At 43.8% G+C, this 26,651-nt stretch overlaps 2 protein-coding genes across 7 annotated transcripts in view; one reads left to right on the top strand and one right to left on the bottom strand.

Annotated features, from left to right (window-relative positions):
* Positions 1 to 26,651, bottom strand: part of MED12L (mediator complex subunit 12L) — a 355,795-nt gene that overhangs the window by 114,833 nt on the left and 214,311 nt on the right. The window lies entirely within an intron of this gene.
* On the top strand, positions 19,944 to 26,615 carry GPR87 (G protein-coupled receptor 87). The gene is made up of 2 exons (XM_061168128.1): positions 19,944 to 19,980; positions 25,068 to 26,615. Exons 1-2 carry the CDS (start codon positions 19,947 to 19,949, stop codon positions 26,108 to 26,110), a joined length of 1,077 nt encoding a protein of 358 aa, XP_061024111.1. The 5' UTR covers positions 19,944 to 19,946; the 3' UTR covers positions 26,111 to 26,615.

Below are 26,651 nucleotides of genomic sequence, written 5' to 3'. Positions count from 1 at the left end.
CAACATACTTTTAAGGAGACTACATGGGGTATGCTCCCTTGAATGGATGCTTTTAAGACTGGCAGTTGGTTATTCTGGCAGTGAGGTTTCCCATTTGGGCAGCACATCAGTTACTATTTGGGGGTCACAGTGACAAACCGCAAGAAGTTCAACTCACGAAAAACAAAGTCTCTCCAACTCAGGCCTGCATGGCATAACTTTCCCCCTCAGGATGCAGGGAAATGGCTTCAGCGATAAAGGGCAATCCCTGGAGAAGTACCAAAGGACAATCAGCAGAGTCCAACCTGAATGAAGTATGGCTGCTAAGTCTGATAAGTTCTTGTAAGACTGAACCACTATTAAGTTGGCTAATTTTTGTTCAGAGGCTTTCCCTAGGGCTAGCTACTCATCCACAACATACTTAGTCCACCCTGAACAGAATGGAATGGAAAACCATTAAATTTTAGTTGTCTGTTTTTGTTTGTTTAGAAAAAGGCAATAGAAGAAACAACTACTCAACTCTTGGTATTTACATTGAATACATTGAAAAAAAAAAATGAGTACATATACATTATCTCCTTAAGGCATAAGCAAATTACTAACTAAATACTTATTACTGATTTAACTAACTTCAAAAAATGTTCCACCTTCATTATTTTCATTTATCTTTCTCTTCATTCATGAAAATAACAAGTTTTGATTATATGTGATAAATTTTTTATCTTTTTACTTCTTTGTTTGAATGTTGCATTCAAGAAAACACTGGAGTCTTCGGGACATTTTTTGGAAGCTCTAAAATTAATTACAAATAGGAAAAAGTGATTTGATTACATAACTTTATCATTATGGGAAGATCTTTTAATAGAGAAAAAAGTTGTCTTGTAGATTTCAAGAGATTAGGAAAACTGGACACCTAAGTAATTTTATTTAAAATGTTCTGAACGTTTAGATTTATGTATAGGTGAAAACAAGTATATAGATTTCAACAGATTCTCAAAAGCAACACCACAGGTTTCCCAAGTTATCAATCACCAGTATCGACATATTTAATTCTGTTCTTAAATGTGTAGAATACTATCCTGAAACGTCTTTTATTAGAGATGGTCTGATCCGCTTTAACTCCAAATTTAATTAGTGGGAAGGTTAGTAAATGCGTATTTTCCAACTAGCAACAGGAAGTCTGTCCTCCCACCACCCCACCACCAGCAGCAAACCCCTCTCAGCACTGGGTCTGACTCGGCAAGGCCCAGCCTGAGACTGGACACCCTGCTCCCTAAACCGTCCTCCGGCATTCCGGGCTCCAGCCCTCTGTGTTCCCTGCAGGTGAATCACTGTCTCGTTCCTGCGGGTTCAGGAAGCGCTTTCCCCGGCTACACACCTCGCCTCCTCTCAGGTGTGAGTCATTTCCATCAGCAAGAGAGCCAGTTGCCCCAGTTGCTCCGGAGCAGGAGGGCTCGAAAGGGCCCCAAAGGACAGGCTTCAGGCAGGCAGGGGAGACCCACCTGCCCTGGCAGGGGAGCGGGAAAATGACTATTTTTTATGCTTTAACAAAAAGCGTACTTCCCTGCCAGCTTTAGTTTCAAGGCTTACTCTTAATTGACACTGGGAAACCTGTTTCGACTTGAAGACGCCTGTATGAGGTGAATGGACAGCCAGCCACAGCAATGAAAGGTAAATGAAATATTTTATTTTCTTAAAAGCCATGGTTGGTAGGACATAGCACTGATTAAGACTGTAATTATACCTCTGCTTAAATCTGAGATCTGAAGAGAAAGCAAGAGTTAGAAATCTAAGTGAATTAGAACCACGAGTCTTGTTTGGGAGGGAACAATTTCTGAAATGCGGGCCATTGTGCTTCACGGAATTTCACTGTTCCCAGCTCAGGCAGGCAGTTGTTAAGCAAACCGTGCGTTATGCCTTCAAATGTGGAAATGATGTTAAGGAAACCACTTCTATTAAGTGAATTTTTAAATCAGATTTGCTTTATTGGTTGAGTAAACCCCAAAGTTCATTATAATTGCTTCCCTAGACGCCATACTGAAATTTGTTTCATAATCCTTCATTCACTTTTCTTTTAAAAGGAGATCTAAAGAAAAGAAAAAAGAAAAAAAGATGGGTTTTCTCTCCCAACTGCTTCATTTTGATAAAAGAATCTCAATCTTTTCATTGTAACACAAAGAACACGGCAATCCTTGCCCTGATTCCTTAAGAGATCATGCTAGAACATGTTTGGGAAGGCACTGAGCAAACCGCCTAGCTAGTGGCGAATGGCTTAGGGACAGCTTGGGTCTGGTTCATGTTCAAAGTCACGGGGAGGCTTTTATTTCATTGAGGGAATCAAGAAGGAAATGTGAACTCTTCTAAGTTATAATAAGGATTTTTAAAGATAGGTGAGCATAAGGTAGGGAGATTTTTTCGATTTACTAGGTCAAGATTCATCTGCTACAGTATTTTGTATCATATTCTCAAAGGGGGTCTGGTTTCACATTAGGCATATTAACATTTTTAACATGAGTTTTCTTTCATAATTCTGATTAGAGACTCCAATTTACTAGCAAAATGAGCAACAAAAACTGTGGTTTTTCAAACAGAGCCAGAAACTTTTGATTTTATACTATCATCTTTTTATACTGCATTATTATTTCTGCCAGTTCAAGGTTGAAACTAGGAATCAAGGGGATGTATTCTCTGAGCGCTTCAGCAAAATCCTGTCCTGAGACTACTGTTCCTAACACCTATCTGAAAAGTGTTCTGAGTGTATGTGGGTGAAGGAGAAGACGCTGGAGGAGCAGTCAGATTGTTGAATACCATATTTAAGGATATAGCCTAGAAAAGAAAAAGTGTAATTAGTCAGAAAATCCTATTCCATGAAGAGACTGAGTCAAAAATTTCCTGGCAGACAGAATATTGAGATGGTTTATTGCACTCCAGGATATAAGTGGGAGATGGAAAACTAAATTAGAGTGGTTGTTTTTATTTAGCTGAGTGTTATCTGGCCCCTTCGGAGCCTGTCTGCTTTCCTTCCTTCTTTGATATCTTGGGGTTTCACTTCCTTTAAAAACAAAAAATATTCCACCCTTAGTCCTGTCCTCTGAGAAAATGCCACAGAAATTTAAGATAGAGGAGACATGAATGGCCATTCACTCTCTGCACTCCTATAAACTGAGGGAAAACTAGGAAAACACGCTCAGAGCCCAATAAGGGGGATGACGGTGAAGGCAGGAGAGAAGGGACGTGAAACCTACGTGAAATCACCCGGGAGCACCCCACCGTCTCCACAGGACTGCTACGTGCACGAGCGTGGGACAGGACTTGGGTTTAGAGCAGAAAGCCCAGCTGGAGAGTGGGGGCTGGCGACGCCAAGAGTTAGTGTGACTTGAGCAAGCCTCTTCTTTCCTCAGGAGCTCACTGCCCTCTCCCAAGTAAAATGAGGGGCTTCGACCAGAGGTCATGAGGGGCCCCCTGTGTGACTAGATTCCCCTGATCCAGGAGATGTACTGAGGCACTCCGGTTGGTTATCAAGAACCCAAGGCTTGAGTCAAAAGAAGATGCTAACGAGGAGGAGGAGGAAGACTGGTCCCGCCCGTTTCTGTCCCAGGCAGCTACGTGATGTCCATCCAATCCCAGCCTCGACACAGGTGACTACAGTCTCCTCTTGCTTCCTCTGCTGGAAGTTTTGCCTCCATAGGAAGGCAAGGGCCAGCTGGAATTCCTATAGCTGCTGACTTTCTAAAGAAGAGAGGAGAGAGCGGAGGCAACCAAGGCACTGTGGTTTAGAACTAGATGAGAAGAACACGTGGAAAACGTCAAGGTGAACAAGAAATAAGATGCGAACCTGCTGTTTCAGGCCAGTGATTGGAAGTCAAGCCCTTATACAACCTGGCAACAATTTCCAAACTTTCCAACTTCCTTACATGGCAAATATGGGCAGAATAGAATATTTATTTTTCATTTTGTATTGAAGTAGCACATCTTATCTTTCATTGACATTCTTATTAACCAATATGAAAAAACTTACACTAAAAATGCATCTGAAGAGCACTGATAAGCCATCACATGAAGTCATACATATCAGTGATTCCACAATTTCTCTTATAAGGCAATTTCTTTTTCTTTTTTAAAGGCAATTTCTAATAATAATTTCACACATTTCAGAAGAAGGTAACTCTTAAAATGACTTAGATAGAACCTTTACAACACAAAACTGTCCTTCTAAACTGTAATACTAAAACAACAATCATTAACATGCACTGGTAGCTTAACATATGTCTAAGACTACTGCATATTTTAACATAAATTATTGTTTTACAAGAAAAAACTTCACACGACCTTAAGATATACACTGCTGTTACCTCCATTTTACAGCTGAGCAAACTAAGGCTTCAGTGATAAACAAGTAGGAACCAGAGCTCTGAGCTTGACCCAAGTCTGCCTGCAGACAGCCATGCTCTGAGTCATCACTCTTTAGAGTTCTAAGTAAACTCTGTATTTGCTATCTGGGATCTCTTTCTCATCAGTAATTTAATAGGTGGGCTTCCCAGGTGGTGCTAGTGGTACAGAACCAGCCTGCCAATACAGGAGACCCAGGTTTGATCCCTGGGTTGGGAAGATCCCCTGGAGGATGACATGGCAGCCCGCTCCAGTATTCTTGCCTGGAGAACCCCATGGACAGAGGAGCCTGGTGGGCTACAGTCCACAGGATCACAAAGACTTGGACACAACTGAAGTGACTTAGCACGTACACACAATGTAATGGGTAAAAGCACATGGATTTGTAATTTATTTACCACGCTACTTGACTGCAGTAGGTAAGGGGCTGTCTTGGGCACATCACATCCTGCAATCAAGTTGGGGCTATTACCTAGTTTTCACAAAGGGGACATCAGACTATAATCATCACATGAACCCCCGGGGTTGTACAGAAGTAGAAGAAAAGAGGAGTTAAGCCCGTCACTCAGACCAACTTGTGTCCCCATGCAGGCTCTGCCCTCACCAGGCCTCTGACCAGGGCGAGCCACAGCAGCTGGTCTGTGCTGCAGGAACCGCTGCAAGCCTCAGTTTCATCAACTGGAAAAGGGGCAGACTATTCTTACTACCATTCGGAAAGCATCTGTATAATGAGTTCTTCCTAGATGCCAAGCTTCAATTAAAGATTTCGAAAGCTTGAAGGACATAATACTATGGTAATATCTCATTCAGTCCTCAAATCAATCCTATATTAATGTTTTGCAGAAGAGGAAACTGAAGTATGGAGTGATTAGACGACTTGCCCAAGTAAGTGGCAGGTCTGGAATTTGATTCCAATGTCTTTTTCACAAGTTATCTAGGGACTTCCCTGGTGGTCCGGTGGTTAAGACACTGCACTCCCAATGCAGGAACCGCGGGTTCAATGCCTGGTCAGGGAACTAAGATGGCACATGTCACAGCCAATTTTTTTTTAAAAAATTAATCTAAATAACTTAGAATAGTCTTAGGCACAAAATTACACAGGCAGTGCTTGCTGAACCCATACTCTGATCATCACTGTTGCCATTGTGAGTAAAAAGACAAAAACAGACCTTTCAGCTGCAGAGGATGCACTGCCTGTAGTCTGGACATGCTCTCAGGTTAGAAACAGTACTGGCTTTCAACACCAGTTTTTAAGTCTCAGAGTCTAAAGAGATCCTTTGCTAAAAAAAATATCAAGATTCTGGTTGCTTTCAGAGTGGAGGCCCGAGTCATGGGGGCGGCAGAAACAAAATAATCCATGGTCCCTGCACTGCAGGAGCTTGGGATCCAGCTGCAGAAAGAAGGATCAGAGCAGAAAACAGTGGGCTGCCGGCAGTCAGCTGCGTCTCACACGCTGGGGGCTGACAGGAGAGACCCAGGAAAGGAGTTCCCGGACACCAGCTGCCTCAAGACTGCAGGCATTTTAGGCCTGCCACTCTGCTTTTGGGGAGGATGACCTGCCTGTCCAAACTTGTTCCTCCTCATACCTGCCAAACCCAAAGGTGAGACGTGAAACTGAAAACAAATCATCAATGGGCTTCTCAAAACAACTTAGACAAACAGACTAAAAGCCAAGTTGGAATAACTGCAATTTACTGTTTACCGGTTTATTTTTAAAGAGAACGGTCCTTCCTATCATGACTGGGTACCTTGCAACTGCCCAGGGTGTCCAGTAACATGCAAACCTTAAATAAGCACAGCTGCACTGATTTTGAGTTGTTTAAACCAAGCATGTTTAAAATCCTGGAAAAGGAAGACTTTAAGCAGGACAAAATTTTGTACTGTGCCAAAACTGTTCATGTGGAACTCATATAACACAGCAAAATGAATGAATAAAAGAACAGTGGATCCCATTATAAAAGGTCACTATATCAATGGAATAAGCATATTGTGATCACCGTTCAATAGACACTATGGTTTTACCTCCTCAACATCAATATTTTCCTTTCCCTTTACCCTAAAAGATTCATTCTAATTTTGTGTTACAAATATAAAACAAATACACACACACACACACACACACACACACACACATATATAGACATATATTGTAGTATGAAAAAAAAAAACTATTCATACCATGTCTACAGACAACAGTACAACACCCCAAGTATCATCTCCATTTATCATCTTAAGCCCTCGAAACACTGAGTACCTGACTGGTACCCACTCAGGCGGCTCATGAGAGGCTCGGCGTGGACACTGTGAGAACCAGTTTACGATCTGTATGAAACTGCAAGCCATGCAGACACTAAACAAGTGGCCAAAGGAGAATGGAGTCTGAGAGGGCAAAGTGAAGGCACATGATAAATGAGTGCCAGGGCGCCCAACACTTGCCCGGATGGCCTCCCCGGTCCCTCCTCGATCCTGGAAGACACTCCCGGCAACACAGCTGTCTTGCAACCAGGGTGGCCAAGCCCAACATCTCTATGTTACATCTCTTTCCCCACGACACCCTCAAACGGAGATGGTGTATTTCCCATCCTCTGCCATGAATTACACCCCAGTTGACTTTACACCAGGCACGCACTCCCTCACATGGCTATTTATTTAGATCCTGCTTAATCCCCCAAAAGATCTGAGGTAGTGTGCAGAGACGCTCAATATCAAATAAGTTCAAATGAATGCTAACAAAAATGGAGCCTGGGGAACGCAATAGAGGGAAATCAAAGCCACGTGAGATTAGTTCACCAAATGCATCAATTCCTATCTCAACTCTAAAAGGAAAACAAGAAGGCGCAACGATGCAGTTCTGATAAATAATTAATAGTAGCAGGCCTAAAGGAACACTGGATTCCCACAGGGCGCTGGTCAAGGGGGGCTTCCCTGACAGCTCAGTTGGTAAAGAATCCGCCTGCAATTCAGGAGACCTGGGTTCGATCCCTGGGTTGGGAAGATCCCCTGGAGAAGAGAAAGACTACCCACTACAGTATTTTGGCCTGGAGAATTCCATGGACTGTACAGTCCATGGGGTCACAAAGAGTCGAACACGACTGAGTGACTTTCACTTTCAGTGGTCAAGAATCCGCAGGCCAATGCAGGAAACATGGGTTTGATCACTGGGTCGGGAAGATTTCCTGGAGTAGGAAACGGAAACCTGCTCCAGTATGCTTGCTGGGAAAATACATGGACAGAGGGGTCACAATGAGTCGGAAAAGGCTGAGCGACTAAGCACAAGCATCAAGGAACACTATTCTCAACATGCAGCCTAAAGAACTTTTCTCATGCGATGAGTCCTCACACAGAAAAACAAACTTGTGTTCAACACCCAAAGAACAGACACAGTGAAAATGGGGAACCGCACGGAGGTATCAACTCAAAGCTCGGTCAAAGCCATCCTACGGAGGCAGACAGGAGAACACAGTTTTACTACATTGCTGTTTCTCCGTAATTAATCTAGCAAAACCTCTCTGCCTTTCTCCCCAGTATTATTGTTGTTGTTGTTTAGTCCGACTCTTGCAATCCCATGGACTGTAGCCCGTCAGGCTCCTCTATCCACGGGGGATTTCCCAGGCAAGAATACTGGAGGTGCCATCTCCTTCTCCAAGGGATCTTCCTGACCCAGGGATTGAACCCAGGTTTCCTGCTTGGCAGGCAGATTTTTTTTTTTTTTCTTTTTTTTATCACTGAACCACATGGGAAGCCTGTTCTAATCATCAAAATTTCCCAAGCACTAGACATATTAAGTTAACCATATGAAAATGCCATTTGACCTATAAAAACACTTCCAAACAGTACAACTTAATTCATCAGCATCAAGGAAGACAAAACCTTAAAACCTTTGAAGAAGTATTCATCCCAAATTAACTACAATGCCATTAAGGTCTAAAACTGTAAACTACCTCAAAGCTTGACTTACATGCTCATCAATTTCACGTAAGAAGGAAATTATTCAATGAGGGGAAAATTACGAAAAATAAGGCTCAGGTTTGGAGCTGGCAGTGGGTACCAAGGCTCGAGGAACCCCAAGGTACTGGTAGGAACCCCATGGAGAGAGCTGGGGCAGCCCCACCTAGAAATTACATGTCACAAACTGCAGGCCACAGACAAGCTTTATTTGGTCTGTCTTAATAAAGCTAAGCCAGAATTTAAAATCCATGTAATTTTATACAAAAATCCATTTTTACAGTCTTGTGGCAGATGACCCACACACCCGCATGGCAACAACCCAGAGCCTGGCCACGGGGCAACACTGCCCTGTTCACCGCAGCCCCCAGCCACCCGGGCACTTCTCTTAACATGCTGTTAGCTCTATTTTATTGGCCTGCTGATACCAGTGATTATTTCTTCTTATACCTGGCTCACTTTCCTCAGTGACATCAGATATGGGGCTTTATGTGGATTTGCATTCCACTGCAACAGTCCCCTAACTTCACAATGGGTTGCTCAGAAATATCAGAGGACCAGCATCTGCTCAGCTATCCCCAGGTCTTTGGCCATGCCTTTCAGGTGATGAAAGTCAAAGTGTTAGCCACTCACTTATGTCCGACTCTTTGCAAACCCATGGATGGTAGGCCACCAGGCTCCTCTGTCCATGTTATTCTCCAGACAAGAATACTGAAGTAGGTAGCCGTTTCCTTTTCCAGGATATCTTCCCCACCCAGGAGATCAACTGCTAATTCCTATTCTCTCAGTTCTTCTCGGGTTGTATTGTGTTTAATTCATTCAAAAAGAAAAAAGTAATTAATGCCAGTGAAGTTGACAGCAGGAACTACTTTAAAGAAAATGTTGTGTGTGTGTGGGTATGTGGGTGTATATGTATTCACACACACGCACAGGGAGAATGAATTAAATGTGATGTCATAGCCTTTTACTACATATGGGGGTAGGGGGATTGGTTGATTTTTAAATTGAAGTATTGTTGAGTTACAATGTTTTGGGTATACAGCAAACTGATTCAGATAGAGATAATTTCCTTCAGATTCTTTTCCATTATAGATGATCACACAATACTGAATATAGTTCCCTACGATACACAGTAGTTGCCTGTTGTTTCTCTATTTTACATATAGTAGTGTGTATCTGTTAATCCCAAAATTCTAGTTCTTGTTTTTATGAGAGGAGAAAATGAGACACAGTGAGGATTTGATGCCGATGAGAACTGCACAATACCCGCTGGCATCGAAAATCTCACTAGAATCTCTACCACTGAAGGAGGGGTTGCAACAGAAGGCAGATGTGTCTGTTAGGTACCCGTCTCGTTTCCTTACTTTAAATAGCATTACAGTTTACTTAAACTGATTCAAAAAATTAGGCTAGCTAAACTTACACCCAATTCTATTGAGAGCGGCCTTGAGAACACCTACACCCTCAACCCACTGCCATACTGATGACAGTATAATGGTGACCATGACAACCACCATCATCACTGTCATCACAATGAAGAATAACTGTGACCCTTGAGTATAGTGCTTAAGCCATGGAATGACCCTCCAAACAACATCTCTGTAAGCCTGTGAAAAACACTCTCTTTGCTTAACAGGTTTATAAATGGTAATCAAACAGCTAAAGACTTTACCTGGGGTCTTAGATTTTGAGAATTTTTAAGGGACTTAAAGTTACTTGAAATGCAGTTTGGTTTAGAATATATTCATTCAATACCACACTCCTACTGGGAGTATAGCCCTTAACCTCTCTGACCAGTAAACTCATATTAATAATTCAGAATTTCCCTATGTATACATTAGACTTTGCCTAACCTAAACAGAACACAAAAACACACATTTCAACTTGGGAAATGATAAAATTTGACTATAGAGTAATAAGATTTTTATGAAGTGAAGTGACAGTTACTCAGTCATGTCCGACTCTGTGATCCCCTGGACTGTAGCCCATCAGGCTTCTCTGTCCATGGAATTCTTCAGGCAAGTATACTGGACTGGGTTGCCATTCCCTTCTCCAGGGATCTTTTTGACTCAGGGATTGAACCTGGGTCTCCCGTATTGCAGGCAGATTCTTTACCATATGAGGCACAGGGGAAGATTTTTTTATTATTAAGCAGAAAAAAATATTTGACATGAATTCCACTACTTTGCCATGAATTATATTACTGTAGCACTTATAGTATAAAATAGACTTGCACGTACTATCTCTTCAGATTCTCATAGCACCTTTGGGAGCCAGGCCACATATCTATTATTTTCCTCATTTCACAAACAGTGGGAAAGCTAAAACTCTGAGAGCTAAAATGCTTTGCCCAGGGTCACGGGGTCAAAGAGAGAGTCAACAGCTGACACCTGAGGTCCAGGACACTGTCTAGCCTACTTTTGAGGGGCTGCTGATCCAGCCAAGTAGCAGAGCAGAGAGGCAGCCTATTCTGGGGTCACAGAAACTGGACCCCATCTCCTGGCTTTGCCTTTCACTGTCTGTGTGACGTTGGGCTCCTCACCTGCACAATAACCAGGGCTGAGGTAAGGGAATAAGGAAGCACTAGACACAGACCCTGCCTTCAGGGAGTTTACAGCCCAGTTCATACCCCTCCTCCTCCACCGCCCTCCCTCAATCAATCAATAAGTAAAAAATTAATCAGAGGCCATCTGGAAAAAAGAATGCTAAATCTAAGTGTGAACCAAATTTTGCTTAATTGTAGGCTACAGACGTCAAGCGTAACTTTGTAAAAAGAACTTCAGGGTGGTACCTGAAAAACCAGAATGAAGGCTGTTTGCTTGGCATTCCAACACCTTTGGGTTACTGACTCCAAGCTTGCATTAATGAAGTGCCCTATGAATACAGTGACCTAATTCTATTACAAAAAGAAGTAAATTATAGCCAGTGAGGTAACATGTTTCTTTCCTAAGGCCTTCAGCAGAGCTCTATCTTAGCAGTACTGGAACACACACACACACACACACACACACACACACAGTCTTAGGTTTCAGGTGATTCCAAAATGCAAGGAACACACACACACACACACACACACATACATACACACACAGTCTTAGGTTACAGGTGATTCCAAAATGCAAGGAAGGCTGCACCTCTTACCAGAAGCTTCACATTAGATGGTTCTTGTGAACACTACACACAGGCAGCAGAAGAATGACACCGTCCCACTCATATTCAGGAATTACAGCAGTGTCCCCATTTAGTATCCACCTTTTAATACAGTTTTTCTGTAAGAAAGTCATAGAACACAAACAAAACCCCTCCGATCTGAAATTCCTGCAGCTCCAAACGTGATTCCAAATGTGAGCTTCTAAAGAAACACACAAGAAGTGGAGGGCAAATTAAACCACAGCTCTGCCATGCGAGAACCACCACCACCACCACCAAATGATCAGTCAAAAAACCGTGAGCAGCTGCATCTAGGGAGTGAGCATTTAACTGGCATTTGACCAGAAGCGCAGTGATGAGACCCTGGACAGCCAGGAGAGCAAAGGCACAGACAGCCGTAGCCTGGCGGGCATGCCCGCTGGCCCCGCCTGCTGCAGAGGGAGTTCCCAGCCTGGCACAGCAGCTCCCCACCCGAGCCAAGACCTAACCCGGGAAACACGGGAGCAAGGCTGGGTGCCCAAAGCAGCAGTTCTGGGGCCCCGGATGCTCAGCTTCCCAGCCTCCCCATCGCCCCTCCAGGGCACAGCAGACGCTTGCGCGTCCTACACACCTAGGTTCAAGCTGCTACACGGTGAGTAAACCTCTCCTTCCTGGAGACCCAGAACCTCAGTTTTCCCAACCATAAAAGCAGTCTGATATAACCAGTAGTGTTTTCACGAAAAGGCGTCAGCAGAGGGCTGCGCATGGTGAAAAGCTCAACTGTGACAATTAACTTGTTCTCAGGGGTGCCCTAAACAAGCTCACCTGCCACTATTCTTTCTGGCTTGCCGAGAGGTACCAGGAAAGTCATTTGTTATGAATCCTCAATGTTGGTCACTGAAGCAAGAAAGGGGGCAGACAGGGGGCAGAAGAAGAGGAAGAAAGGTATGTTTATAGTCAACATATAGTCAACATTATAGTCAAAACAGGCCACTGGATGATCCGTACAGGTCAAGTGTCATCACATAAGGATAAATGATAAATGAATCCAGAGTTGTGAAAGCCAGGGTCTATAGGACCAGGCAGGCAAAGCTCCTGAGTGAGGAGGCCCAGGGAAGTCAGGAGAGGTTGCTGTGAGCTGGTGACCCAGAGAGCAGGTTCCCAAAGGGAAGAGGCAGCAAACACTGCTGGACACTTCACATTCAGCTGTGGGCAGATCTTTCTCAAGGTGAGAGGGAAATTTCCCAATGCTTTCCACATGGTTCAGGTCAAACCAAACTATACCTCCAGGTTAGAAGATCAGCAGTTCCCTCTTGGCCTCAGCAGGGAAAACAAATGGTGCTTCTGCCTTATCTTCCCCCTCCCACTTCCCACCCTCCAATACCAGCTATGGAAAATTGCTCCGCACTGGGACTCTAGGGAAGGATAGTAGAAAGAAACATGGATACAGCTTCAATCAGATCTGGCAGGAATCCTGATCCCAACTATCACTAGCTCTGTCAGGGCATATTAATTCACATGTCTGAACCTCAGATCGTCCCGGCTGGGGAGGAAGAGAGGAACAAAACACGCCTAGGGCACGGGCCGCTATGAGGGCTGCAGGAGAAACCAAGCACCAAGTTCAAGGCCTAAGATCAAGAAGACACTGAGGACACATCCACCCTTTTCTAGGGCATCCTTTTCCAGATGGACATGTCCATCTATTTCATTTCATTCACTTAAAAAACCAGCTTACAGCTAACAACAGCGTAACACCATTATGAATAGTTAAGGGTTATGAAAACAATCAAATTATCAATGGCTGGCCAGATAAAAGCCAGAAGGTCTCTAAGCATCAATACTATCCAACCTCAGGAATGGCTGTGAAACCCAGACCTGCCACAGACACCACATTCTTGAGAGGTTTCATCACCTCTCAGCTTGGGGAGCCGTAGGTGGCAGGACGGGGCTCCCGCCCGACAGCAAGGCCCTGGACCCAAGCCCATAACCACGGCTGAAGCAATGTTCATTGCAACACCCTGCAGGCGCTGGGAGGTGCAACATCTGCACAGATGCTCTGCGATCAACTGCACAGGGGTGGGGGGTGGGGCGGGAAGGAATGTCGATGCTGCTGCTGAACAAAGACAGCCTGCAGATGAGGATCAGAGGCAACTGAAAGGAAGCTTCTGGAGCAAAGAGCTCAGTCAAAGGCCTCCTCACTGGGCAACTGAAACCACAAACCACCCAACAGGCTCAGCACAAACAAGGTGGCGAGACCTCCATTCACCCTGCGTCCAACCCATCAGCCAGCAACTGCATTCCACCGTGTGCCTGCGACAAGCGACAGGGGCTTGTGGGACTCAGATCTCACCCTGCACCACGGTGCCAGGCGCTGTGTGCATGTTCTCAGGTCAACCTTGGAGTCACCCCACAAAGGATGCATCAACGCACACACTGCACAGATGGAGAGGCGGAGACTCACAGAGCCTAGGCGGGCACCACACTGCCCCCTACTCGGCTCGTACTAGGGCCTAGGGTTGCTTCTCGCTTGTTTTTAAGCCAAGGGAGGAACATACTTTAAAATGTTAAGACATTAAGTGAGAAGCTTAGCAGAAATGTCCACCGTCCTGTATCTATCTCTACCTCCCACCCCTCCCACTCTCTTTTTCCCAGGGCAGACATGTTTTTCTTTTTTGAAAGAGTTGTCTCAGCCCTCTGTTATCAGCCCTCTGCCTCTGCCCCCCCACACTCACACACCATGACTTAGGCAGCTCTGGCAAAGACCAGCAGTGACCTCTCTGTTACTGAACTCCATCCAACAGCACTTTGCTGTCCTGGGCCTCTTGACTTCCCTGCAGGATAAAACTAGTTACAACTTCTTATTTCGTAACCTCAAGTCTCAGTTCACAGGACATGAATCTTGTCTGATAATCCTTCCAGTCCTCTGACCACTCCTCCAGGCGCTTCCCTTTCTGGAGAATTGCTCCTGAAAAACTTCAAAGGCAGCCCTCTCCTACTCTCAATGGGGCAGGGTCATGGTGGGCAATCGCACCCATTCCCATTGCTTTTTCTACCCCTGATCTTCTGCCAACTTTAAAAGCACACCACCAGCCAGGGCCACCTCCCCAGGCCCCAGACCTCAACTTCAGTTCCTCAGTAGACATCTCCACATGGATACTACACGGGCATCCTGAAATCCACAAAGGGAAATCTGAACTCTCCACCCCTTCTTCCACACGCCCCTCCTCTCACGGGCCCTACTGCCAGGGAGACAGACCAATACCCACTGCCTCACACTGGGAGGCCACGGGGCCTCCTCTTTTTGCATCAGCAGCCACTCATTCCTCAGTGTGCCCCAAAGCTGTCCCGTCCCTCTGCCACCTGAGGCCATCATCTCCCTAGCAGGTGACATTATCTTGGGCCATGCTGAACATTTCCACATGTTCCTTTCCCATCTCACATCCGGCAAACCAGCCACAACCCAGGCATCGAGGCGCCCATGGAACCTCCTTGACCTCTGCTGCTTTTCATCAGGGGACACCACCACAACTGGATTTCTACAGCATTCCCCCTTGGACTCTGTATTTTGTGGTCTATTTACTTCTGGATCCTCAACTAGATTCAAAATTCCTTGAGGGCAGAAACTTACCCTTCATCTTTATAATTCCCAGAGTGTGGAACATGTCTAAAAGTAGACTTTTAGACAATAACTTCACAGAAAAGGTCAGATTATGGTTAACACTGATGGGGAGGTAGAGACTCCCAAGACAGGGAAAGAGGAGAAGAAAGGAGGGGAAAGGAGGTCGTTCAAGAGCAGGAATCAGTATGAAGAAAGGCAGGGGGTTAAACGCAAGGCATGCCCCTGTGAGGCAACAGTCAGCATAAAGAATTCCTCATCAAATGAAAATGGTCTTGAATTTCATGTAGGCAAGGATTAATGGCAACAACACAAGCAAAAGCACGCAATTTATAAACATATATTTACAAAGCACGCAATTTATAAACATATATTTACAAAGCACGCAATTTATAAACATATATTCTAATTTAACCTCATGATGATTCTACAGAGGAGGTACAATTGCCATCAGATTCAGAGGATTAATTATAGAACAAGATTTCTCCTGAAGTTGAGAGCCACCTTTTAATTATCAGAAGCCAGCATCTTCCAGCTTCCACACTCCATAATCTCCAACACTAAGAAAATAACTCCTTATGTATTGTTCGTCACTGTAATTTGAGAAGTTCCCTATCAGACTGTACTTTGGGTGAGAGAACATGATGACATGGGTAACTTAGAAAGAAGAATCTAACAAAAAGCAGAAGAATCTGAGAGGAGAAAAGCAAGCAGCAGAAAGACCAGGGAGGAGGTCAGTACAGGGCCACACATGAAGCTCGGAGGGCCTTGGTCTGAGCAGCAGGGTGATGGCAGAAGTGAAGGAATGACATTATAACAGAAGAAGTAGCAAGACTAGACAAGTGACTGACCAAGGGAGAAGGATCCAATTCAGTACTGAGGTTTTAAACTCTCTCGACCGAGAGCTGAAGCAAATACTCATAAAGAGGGATGCAAGGAAAATGGCTTCTGGTGAAGAAAGGAAAAAAAGCTAAAGTTTAGAGATGCTGAGTCTGAGGAACACAGATGATATAATGAACAGAAGTTTAGGGTAGGAAGATTATGGAAGAGAGGTGATGGCTGAGCATCCAAGGAGACATGAACAGTCTTGAGAAAAACAAAAAGAAAAAATGAGGATCTATGACCCAAATTTGGGGGAGTAATTCATCTAGAGAAAGTGGTAAAAGAGAAGGAGGTGGCAAAAGGAAACTCTCACAAGCCACTTGAGGAGAATAAAGTACTTCCCAAACCTGGGAGACAAATTTGATTCCAGAAAATCCATGTATCATGCCTGAACTAATTAAGACCAAACTCATTCACATAATTTCAATGGGAATTAAGATAATGATATCCCCAAATTACAAATCGCCACCCACAGCTGGGGTCTCTAGATTCTGAACCAAATTCTAAAAGAAGAAACTCATACATGAATCATCCAGATCACTGAGCAATGTCCCACACCTACATCAAGGGGCGGAACTCCTGCTAAATATACTTTGCATTTCACTGTCTTCTTCAAGACATGATAAGGAATGTGCTCATAAGGTGCTTCCCCTTGGTCTATAAAACTCATACGATTGCACAGTGAATCGCTATCCTGTATCTATTTCTCTTCTGTGTACTCTTTGTTCCTTTTTAATTTTGTTCAGGTGTAAATTTACATACAATAATTCTCATCCATTTTAAAGGTACAATTCGATGATTTTTAATTAATTTATAGAGTTGTGAAACCACCATCATCATCCAGTTTTTCTCACCTTAATAAAATTCCTCACCCCCTTACAGTTAATCTCTCCACTCCTACCCTCAGCCCTAACCTACTTTCCACCTCTATAGGTATGCCTCTTCTGGGCATTTCATTGAAATATGGTATGTGGTCTTTTGTATCTGGCTTCTTTCCCTAGCAGAATGTTTTTTAATTCATCCATCTTATAGCTGAATTTCACTCCTCCTTATTGCTGAGTCGTATTCCATTCTTTGACCACACTACCTTTGCTTTAACCATTCTATGACTATATCAACTTTGGTTTACCCATTCTGTTGACTATACTATCTTTGGTTTATTCATTCATCAGCTGATATTTGGGTTGATTCAAATCTTCCACTTCTTAGCTATTATGAATAATGCTATTAAAGACATTTGCATATGTGTCTCTGCATAGGTCTATATTTCCATTAGTCTTGAGTAGATACCTACAAGTAGAATTATTGGGTAAGATAAATGTAGGTTAAACTTTCTAAGAATTTACCAAACTGTTGTTGAGGTGGCCATATCATTTCAAATTACCACCAGCAAAGTATGAGGTTGCGACAATATATACTTGGCGTTACTTGTTACCAGCTTTTTCATCTATAGCCACTCTATAGCCAGGTAGATGTAAAATAGTTATCTCATTGTGTGGGTGTTTTTTTTTAAAGAAATATTTATGTATTTATAAATACATACATAACTTATGAATATTATGTATGTATAAAAACTGAGATCACTCCAGGTCTCAGTTGCAGCACACAGGATCTTTAGTTGCAGCATGCAGGATCTAGTTCCCCGACCAGGGATAGAACCCGAGTCCCCTGCACTGGGAGTGTGGAATCTTAGCCTCTGGACCACCAGCAAAGCCCTCATTGTGGTTTTTATTTGAATCCCCCTAATGACGAAAGATACTGAGCATATTTTCATGTGTTCTTGATAAAATGTCTATACAAATCTTTAGACCACTTTTTAGTTGGGCTGTTTTCTTATTAGGAAGTTGTAAATGTTCTTTGTATATTCTGAATTTAATCCTTTATCAGAGATAAATATGATATGCAAATATTTTCTCCCAGAATCTTTTCAGTGTCCTCCTTAATGACTGTCTGTTATCTATTACTGCAACCGTGGCCCACCCACTAAATACTGCTTTTCCTCCAGTGGGGATAAGCCATAATGGATTTCTTGTTATCAAGTAAAGTTTAAGTGAAGTCAAGAAGAGAAAAACCACATAACTCTCCCACAGAGGAACATGAAATTGGAGATGTCTTTCATGGAAACTCCCTGAAACATTTCCATGAGAAGTTAGATTCAAGAAAATAAGGTGTACTGAAATCTAAGGGTCATTATTAAAAAGTTTAGAAAACTGCTTCAACCCCAGTAAACTTTAATAAAAGAAAGTAGGATTTCACCTCCTTGCCTTACTTTAAAAAGACTGCAACACTGGCACCCAAAAAGCAGGGTGTCTAAGAGGGTGTCTATTGTCTGTGATCCATAAAGCAATGAACACTTTTTGACTACTCACTATGTACCATATACCCTGATGATTCAAGGTGAGACATGGACAGGGCGTCTAAACTCTCAAGAGATGACTGGTAGTGGGGAGGAAATCACTCAACATTTGGACACCACTTTTTCCATCTACTACCAAATCCAGCATCCAAATGTCACGTGCCACTCGGGAACAGAAGACAAGGCCAGAATAACAGACAAAGAAATACGTGCCTCTCCACAGGCTGCCCAATTCTTCAATATGCTTTTGCTTTGAAAGTACCCTGAGCCTGCTGACCAGCAGACATAACTGCTTACGCAACCAGTAAATTACTTTGGACTTGGAGGGGATGAGGTTACTTGGGGTCTCTCTGCAGCTTTGTGGTATTTGTAAACAGTATTGCTGAGGGGGCATGACAGTCTCACACGGTTTCATTTCATGAGAAACAGCGTGACTTCCCCTAAAGTGAATTCTTCCCAAAAGACATCTGACTTCGGCAGCACACTTTGCAAATCAGTTCCCAGGATCTCTTCTCTCTTTGATCAACACCTGAGGGAGGTCAGAAAACGAGGAGCAGACAAGGAGCAGGCTGCCAAAGGAGAAGTGGGGGGACTGTCACCGTTTAACACGCACCCCGTGCACATGCGACCTTGGGCAATCGTGAGAAAAAAAGACTGTGAGGAATCTGAAGCTCAGAAAGATTTGAGGTTTCAGCCAAAATTTCAAAAACTAGTCACTCAAAGCCGATTTAATTATTCACTCCTAGCCAGACTCTGAGGTTGGATGGAAGACAGTTATCATAGAGAAATATAGGAACGTCAAGATAAAGGTTCAAGCAGTATTAAATTCTGAACGGAAACCTATGTTGGAGGAAAACATAGAAGCCAACAAAAACCTGAGTTCCATTGGGGATTTTTTTTTAAGACCCTTCAGTCCAGTTTGAAAAAGGTTAAGTGACATGATGAAGTCACTCAGCTAGTTAGTGTAAAGCCAGAACTAGAAGCCCAGAGATTATAAGACTGGGTACTGAAGGTAGTTGAGTTTATAAAACTCTAACATACATCGGTCCGAGATCTTTTAACTAACTTTTAACAATCTCCAATTGCATATAAGTCTCATCAGAGGTGCATTTAAATACACGTGCTGAGCTTCAGGTCGATGGGGTGGGGTAGGATGAAGTAGAAACGATATGGCCAGACACAGGCTAATGTGTCCTGAGAACACTTTTGGACCCAGGTTCCTATGGACTATGTCACATAATTCTGTTGTATGATTATTTCCACTCCCATGTGAGAGAGGAGAACACCAAGTCACAGAGATGTTAAGTAACTTTCCCAGGGCCACACAGCGGCATTCGGATGGAGAAGGCACACACAGAAATGTCCCATGCTCCCTGGCAGGTGGAAAGAGTACACAAAAATAGACAAATCTTATGTGGCACAGCTGTTCATAACAAAACAGTAGGCCTTTTCTGAATCAAGGGGCATTTAGTTTTTCTTTTCAAGTGAAGGTCAAAGTACTATGTATTCAAATTCCCACTCAACTGCTTTTTTTTTTTCTTTTTTCCCCTAGAAATCAAACCAGGAATAACCTATGCTGACCCCTTGACTGAATTGTCCCCGAGTGTTTCCTGACACAGATTTCTGCTTTCAGTCCCTGACAACTAAAGAATGGGGCTCAACTTGACACTTGCAAAATTACCAGGTAAGCTGTAGGGGAAAATGCAAAGAAAATCGTACTTGATCAATAACAGTTATTTACACCATGTGTCAGTTTAGGGGTTTTGGTGGTTGGCAAATCAGTTAACAAAATAAACTTGCATTTATCCTTGCCTTCATTAAATGTAAAACAGCAAACATGCAGGATGGCATTGCCGAGAGAACTCTAACTTGCCATCACTTTGTCTTAAGCTGTTTCACCTAGAGATGATCTCTAAAAGGACGGGAAGATTAAAGTAACAATTGGGGAAGTCTTTCACACTGAAACTAAAGCACATACCCCTTGCCGGATGGAACAGTCCAGACCAAAGACAACACCCACCTGCGCTACGGGGTAACCAGAACACAGCGTGCAGGGCAGCGGTACCCGGGCAGTGACGCCCGGCATCTGCACGACCTCGGGACTTCCTTCCCGCCCGGCAGGCAGAGCGGCGACACGGCGCTGATGCCTTCACATCCAGTGCCGAAGTGTGACATGCCCCCACGAGCAGCAGCGGGGCGTCTCCAGAGGCAAAAGGAGCGAGAGTCTTCATCACGCTTCATTCAGAACGTGACTGCTCCTCATGGCACAAATCCAAATCACGGCCTGGCGTTGAGAGAGACCACCTACTAAGTACGAGATGCTGCGCTTGAAACGTATGCAGAGCATTTTTAACTCTCAGAAGACCCAGCAAAATGGCTGCTATTTATTCCATTTCACAAAGCCAAGAGGTGACTGAACCAGCACTGTCAAAGAGGACTTTCTAAATGGTATAGATGACCTTATCTGCAAAGCAGAAATAGAGACACAGACACTGGGAACGCATACAGGATACCAAGCGGGAAGGCGATGGGGGAGGAACTGGGAGATGGGGATTCACACACACACACTACTGATGCTCTGTATAAAATGGGTAACTAACAAGAACATACTATACAGAGCAGGGAACTCTGCTTAACGCTCTGCGCTGACCTGGAAGGGAACGAAGGCCGGCAGGGAGGAGATACACACATGGCTGATTCCGTCTGCTCCACAGTGGAGACAGCCACAGCAGTGTAAAGCAACCATACTCCAAAAAACCGTAATTTGAAAAAAACATTAACAAACAGGACTGCAATGCCCTTGACCTCCACTGTCCACTCCAGGAGCCACGTAGGACTAATGAGCTATCTGACTACAAAATCCATGCATTTCTTCAGCCACACAGTACACACACAATCCCCCTTACACACACACACAGGCAACCACAGCCCCAGCACACACACCCCAACACCCCTCTCACACATACGCATGCAGGCTCAGTCGTGTCCAACTCTTTGCGACCCTATGGAGTGCAGCCTGCCAGGCTCCTCTGTCCGTGGGATTTCCCAGGCAAAAACACTGGAGTGGGTTGCCATTTCCTTCTCCAGGGGATCTTCCTAACCCAGAGATCGAATCTGCGTCTCCTGCATTAGCAAGGGGATTCTTTACCACTTTGGAACCTGGGAAGCCCCACCCTCAGACACACACTGGCACAAAATGATGATTCACTTTGGTACTAGTGTTATTAGGTCATTGCCTTTGCTAACTTAATTTAAAAGGAGTTGGAGGCAGGAGTGCAGGGGGAAAATAAGAAAGGAAATTTGACTGTCACTCTCCCTCTGTGATCAAGCTCTGAGCTAAATAACACTGGGAATAACATCCAAGGAAACAAGGAGTGTGTGAGATATAAGAAAATAGCCTTTATGCTGTAAAAACAGCTTCCAATTTTTACTAATTGAATCACTATCATACCTGTCATTAAAAATGTTTCCTAACTCAGCCAGGTTCCTTACTGACAGCAAAGAACCACATGATAAGACCACCTGGGTAAAGAAAGCCACTCACTTTAAATGGACATTGTTCCTGAGTGGGAACACTGCGGAGAACTGCTTCTGGGCATAGCCACAGGCGTTAGGAAACTGGGGGCAATGATACAGAAGAGAAGAAATGATGGGAGGTAGCTGGCAGGAAAGAATATGCCATAGTCTTAATTCTTTAAAAAAAAAAAAAAAAAATCAAGTGTCACAAGAAACTCTCTATATTCAGTCTTGAGCCTTCCAGAGCAGCCCAGAGATGACTGTTCCCTCGACCACCATATACTGTTTCATAGAATGACCCGTAACAGGTTTTAACCACTAGTTTGTTTAAGCTGCATCATAAATGTGAAATTTGCAAATGAAGTAATAACCAAGCCCAAGCCTATTCCACTGAAGTAAGAAGTCCTGTATTCCAAACTGTTAATCTCATACATAAAACTCAGGATGCAAATACTGTGAGGTGACAGGATCGGCAGACACTCTCAAAGCTACAAAACAGTGAAAAGAGGTCAGTCGGCCCTGCTATTATTTATGACTCAGAGTACATAGGACTATTTCTGACTTTCTGATTTAAGACTGACTTTAATAATAACCATAACTGATCAGTAAATTGTTATTTAATAAGAGTGCTTGTTCACACAATTAAAACTTGAAAGTATATAATGGACACAAAATTCCTAATCAACCCAGAGAAGTAGGGGTCCTTCTATTTCACAATGGACAGGCATAGCAGATCCAGGGAGCTGACACTAAGGGTTGAAATACTCCATGCCTAGTGTGTACGCTGGGCTTCCCCGATGGCTCTCCTGCAATGCAGGAGACACAGGAGACTCCGGTTCAGTCCCTGGGTCAGGAAGATTCCCCTGGAGAAGGGAATGGTAACCCACTCCAGCATTCTTGCCTAGAGAATCCCATGGACTGAGGAGCCTGGCGGGCTACACTCTAAGAGCTGCCTAGGACTGAGAGACCACACACGCAGTACGTGCCTGTGGCCAGGGAACCCTTCTGTTTGCACTCACCGTGGCTTTGAAAATCACTGTTACAGGCTATAGCCAGTGTTCCAGGAGATGGTATAGCCGCCGCTTTTCGGGCGGGGTCCCTCAGTTGGACCACTCACCCTGGTTAAAAGTTATTTGTCCTCCCCATGATTCCTTTAGGTGTCTACTCTGGGTTAGATGAAAGGGACTGCTGATAGTTTCATTGAAGAAATTAATTCAGGCAGGTACCTTAGCCCAGGTAAAACTGCATATCTTAAGAAGCTTCTAAGGTTATGCACGCTGATATGCATCTGCTGGCACAGAAGCAGCCAGGACCGAGACGTTTCATTAAGTCAAAATCGGCTTGAACAATATTTCAAGACGATGCTTATAACTGGCAACCGTGATACAGATGGCTGCTGAATCAGGCATTGTAAACTTATAAATACTGTGGGTCTCATCATAACAGGCTAGTCCAGGTATCAATTACCAGCCTGTTTAAGGATATTTAAGCCAGGGAAACCAATTTTTAAGAACACTTCTAGCAGAGAATAAAAGGAAAAGAATTAAAAAGAGGACAAGGTTACTTGGGAAGAGCCTACACACTTAAAATTTCAGGCAGCAATTTAAGGACCTGTTTTTGGATTAAAAATCATCAAAACTCATCCTTGGTTCACTTCTTCAAAGAAGGAAAACAAAGTACATACTACGCTGCCTGTCATGTAGGGAAAAGTCTAAAATCAGGCTCTTAGCCCCAAAACAAAACCATTCCAAAGCATAATTGTCATTATAGTAAACGTTATTAGTGAGACGTGAAAATTCAGAAATGACTTTTCTTGTAAAGTCACACCCCAAAAGTTCACTTGTAAACAGTTAGTTTCAGTTTTCAAAAAAAAAAAAAAAAAAAGGGCAGCAGCAGCAGATAAAAGTAGCCATGTGGCTTAAGGGGAATGCCCAGAGGGATTGCAGACAGGGATGCAGGTCCACCTCCTGTGGAGGAGAGAAGGGAGCAGGGAGCAAATAGGAAGATTCACATTTCTGTGTAGTTGGAAGAAGTTTTGACCAGACTGATGAGAAGTGCCCCAGCCAAAGTCATCATCAGAGGAAGCCCTGCTGCCCCAGGAGCAGGCCTGTCTTTATGCGCCTGCTGTGCCCCGTCACTGGCTAGGAGTGACCCACGGAAGCATGGCATCAGCAGGAAAACAGCGCTGGGCTCGGGGCACCGTGCTAGAGCTGCCCGTCAGTGACCTTCCCTGCAGCCGGAGATCTGAGGGGCCCCTTCTCGCGGCTGTCACGCAATCCAGTGCTCACAAACTGTTTCACTGATTACGTGATGCAATGGTAAGGCTCATGAACTCAAGATTTCAAAAGAGCAAAAGGTTCAAGATTTTCATATTCTTAGCAGAATCTAGCTTACAAATAAAAATAGGTACCAGGCGGCAATTATTTTTTAAAATTGCCCTCCTTGATAATGAATTTAAATACTAATGACAGTTGTCCCTTTTTGTCTTTCTTCCTAACAATGCTCCCTAAACTTTCTTAAGTATTACACCCCCCCCCAAAAAAAAGTCACTGGCAAGTAATTCAAAATGACCTGCTAGTTTTATTCTTTCTCATTTCAAATAGCTTAAAACTGAGAGAAAAAGAAATTTCAAAGAGCCTACCTACACTAAAATAACTGCATGCTACCCTTCTGTTGTACAAAATTTTAATTTGCTGCTCCCCAATTTATTCAATTTGTAATTATATCAAAACTGAAATAAAAGTTGAATCAAGATCATTTTCACTGGTATATTTATTTTCATCCAAATGATGAGCACAACCAACCAGAAATTCACATTTTACTCGAAGGACTTGGTGGGGAAAGTGGGATTCCGGGGTGAGGTCACGAACAGTTTTTAATGCTTTGAGTGTGTGTTTCTTCAGCGAATTACAGCTGATTCAAAATGTTGTGTCAGTTGCTGGCATACAGTGATAAAGTGATTCTGGTATATACAGCAGAATAAAACACATACTCTTTTTCATATTCTTTTCCATCATGTTCATTACAGGATCCTGAGGGTTGCTCTCTGTACTATAGAGTAGGACTGTGTTGTGTGAGGTCACCAATTCTTTAGCCACTCAAAACATTAACAGTGCACTAAACAGACTCTTTAAATTACTAAAGATGTTTTTTTAAACTAGCCTGAAACATCAGTAGTTCAGCCTGTAAGGAAGCCTGGCATGAGTAGGGCGTGTGTGCAAAACATGAACTGACATCTCCCCACTTCTCCCACAGATGATGAGCCGCATGGCCCAGGGAATCACACCCCAAGTAACACGAGCGACAGACTCGGAAAGAACGCCACCGTTCACAACGAATTCGACACTATCGTCTTGCCTGGGCTTTACCTCGTTATATTCGTGGCAAGCATCTTGCTGAATGGTCTAGCAGTATGGATCTTCTTTCACATTAGGAATAAAACCAGCTTCATATTTTATCTCAAAAACATAGTGGTGGCCGACCTCATGATGACGCTGACATTTCCGTTTCGCATCGTCCATGACGCGGGACTGGGACCGTGGTACTTCAGGTTCATCCTTTGCAGGTACTCCTCGGTTCTATTTTACGCCAACATGTATACTTCCATCGTGTTTCTGGGGCTGATCAGCATCGATCGCTACCTGAAGGTGGTAAAGCCGTTTGGCGACTCTCGCATGTACAGCGTAACCTTCACAAAGGTTCTGTCTGTCTGTGTCTGGGTGCTCATGGCTGTCCTGTCCTTGCCAAACATCATTCTGACCAACGTCCAGCCAACCAGGGAAAACATTCATGAGTGCACACAACTCAAGAGCCCTTTGGGAGTGAGATGGCATCACGCCATCACTTACGTCAACAGCTGCTTGTTCGTGGCCGTGCTGGTGATACTGATCGGGTGCTACATAGCCATTTCCAGGTATATCCACAAATCCAGCAGGCAATTCATAAGCCAGTCAAGCCGGAAGCGAAAGCACAACCAGAGCATCCGAGTGGTCGTGGCTGTGTTCTTCACCTGCTTTCTACCCTATCACTTGTGCAGGATTCCCTTCACCTTCAGTCACTTGGACAGACTTTTAGATGAGTCGGCACACAAGATCCTGTATTACTGCAAAGAAATGACGCTTTTCTTGTCTGCGTGCAACGTGTGCCTGGACCCCATCATCTACTTTTTCATGTGTCGCTCATTTTCAAGAAGGCTATTCAAAAAATCAAACATCAGAACAAGGAGTGAAAGCATCCGATCACTACAGAGTGTCAGAAGATCCGAGGTCCGCATATACTACGATTATACTGACGTGTAGGAATTCAAGGTCACGAAGCCCACTCCTGTTTGCCAGTATGTACAAAGTGTAAATAAACGTGTATTTTCACTATCCTTGCTTGAGCCCATCAAAATGTGGATGAAAAGAGAACTGAAATATTATGAATTTGGGGTATAATTTGGAAACTGAGGAAAACATTAAGGCATAATGAAGAAAGTGAAATTGGCGAGATGGCATATGGCTGAGCAGCGGGGATCATGACTCAAAGTTTAAGGAGCAGATTTCAGGGGCAGCCAAAGCCACAGCTATGCCAGCACACTGCAGTCATCTTCCAGAAAGTGCGGATGCTCTGAAGCCACTTTTGAGAGGACAGGAAGTAGAGAGAACTCTGTTTGACCTTGATCCTTAAGACTTGGGAAAGAAAATGCTGTTTTCAACACAGCTCATTTGTTGCAGATGTAACTCAGTAAACATGGATTGCTAGGTTTCTCTGTCGTCGTATCTCTGACCTGTCCACAACGTTAGCCACAGTCCCTTGTCTGTGTTTACGTTTTATGCACGTTAGGAAAACTTGCATAGT

Source organism: Dama dama, chromosome 19 (assembly GCF_033118175.1).
Source record: "Dama dama isolate Ldn47 chromosome 19, ASM3311817v1, whole genome shotgun sequence".
Classification (NCBI taxonomy): Eukaryota; Metazoa; Chordata; class Mammalia; order Artiodactyla; family Cervidae; genus Dama; species Dama dama.
This window is presented reverse-complemented; position numbering and strand designations above follow the sequence as displayed.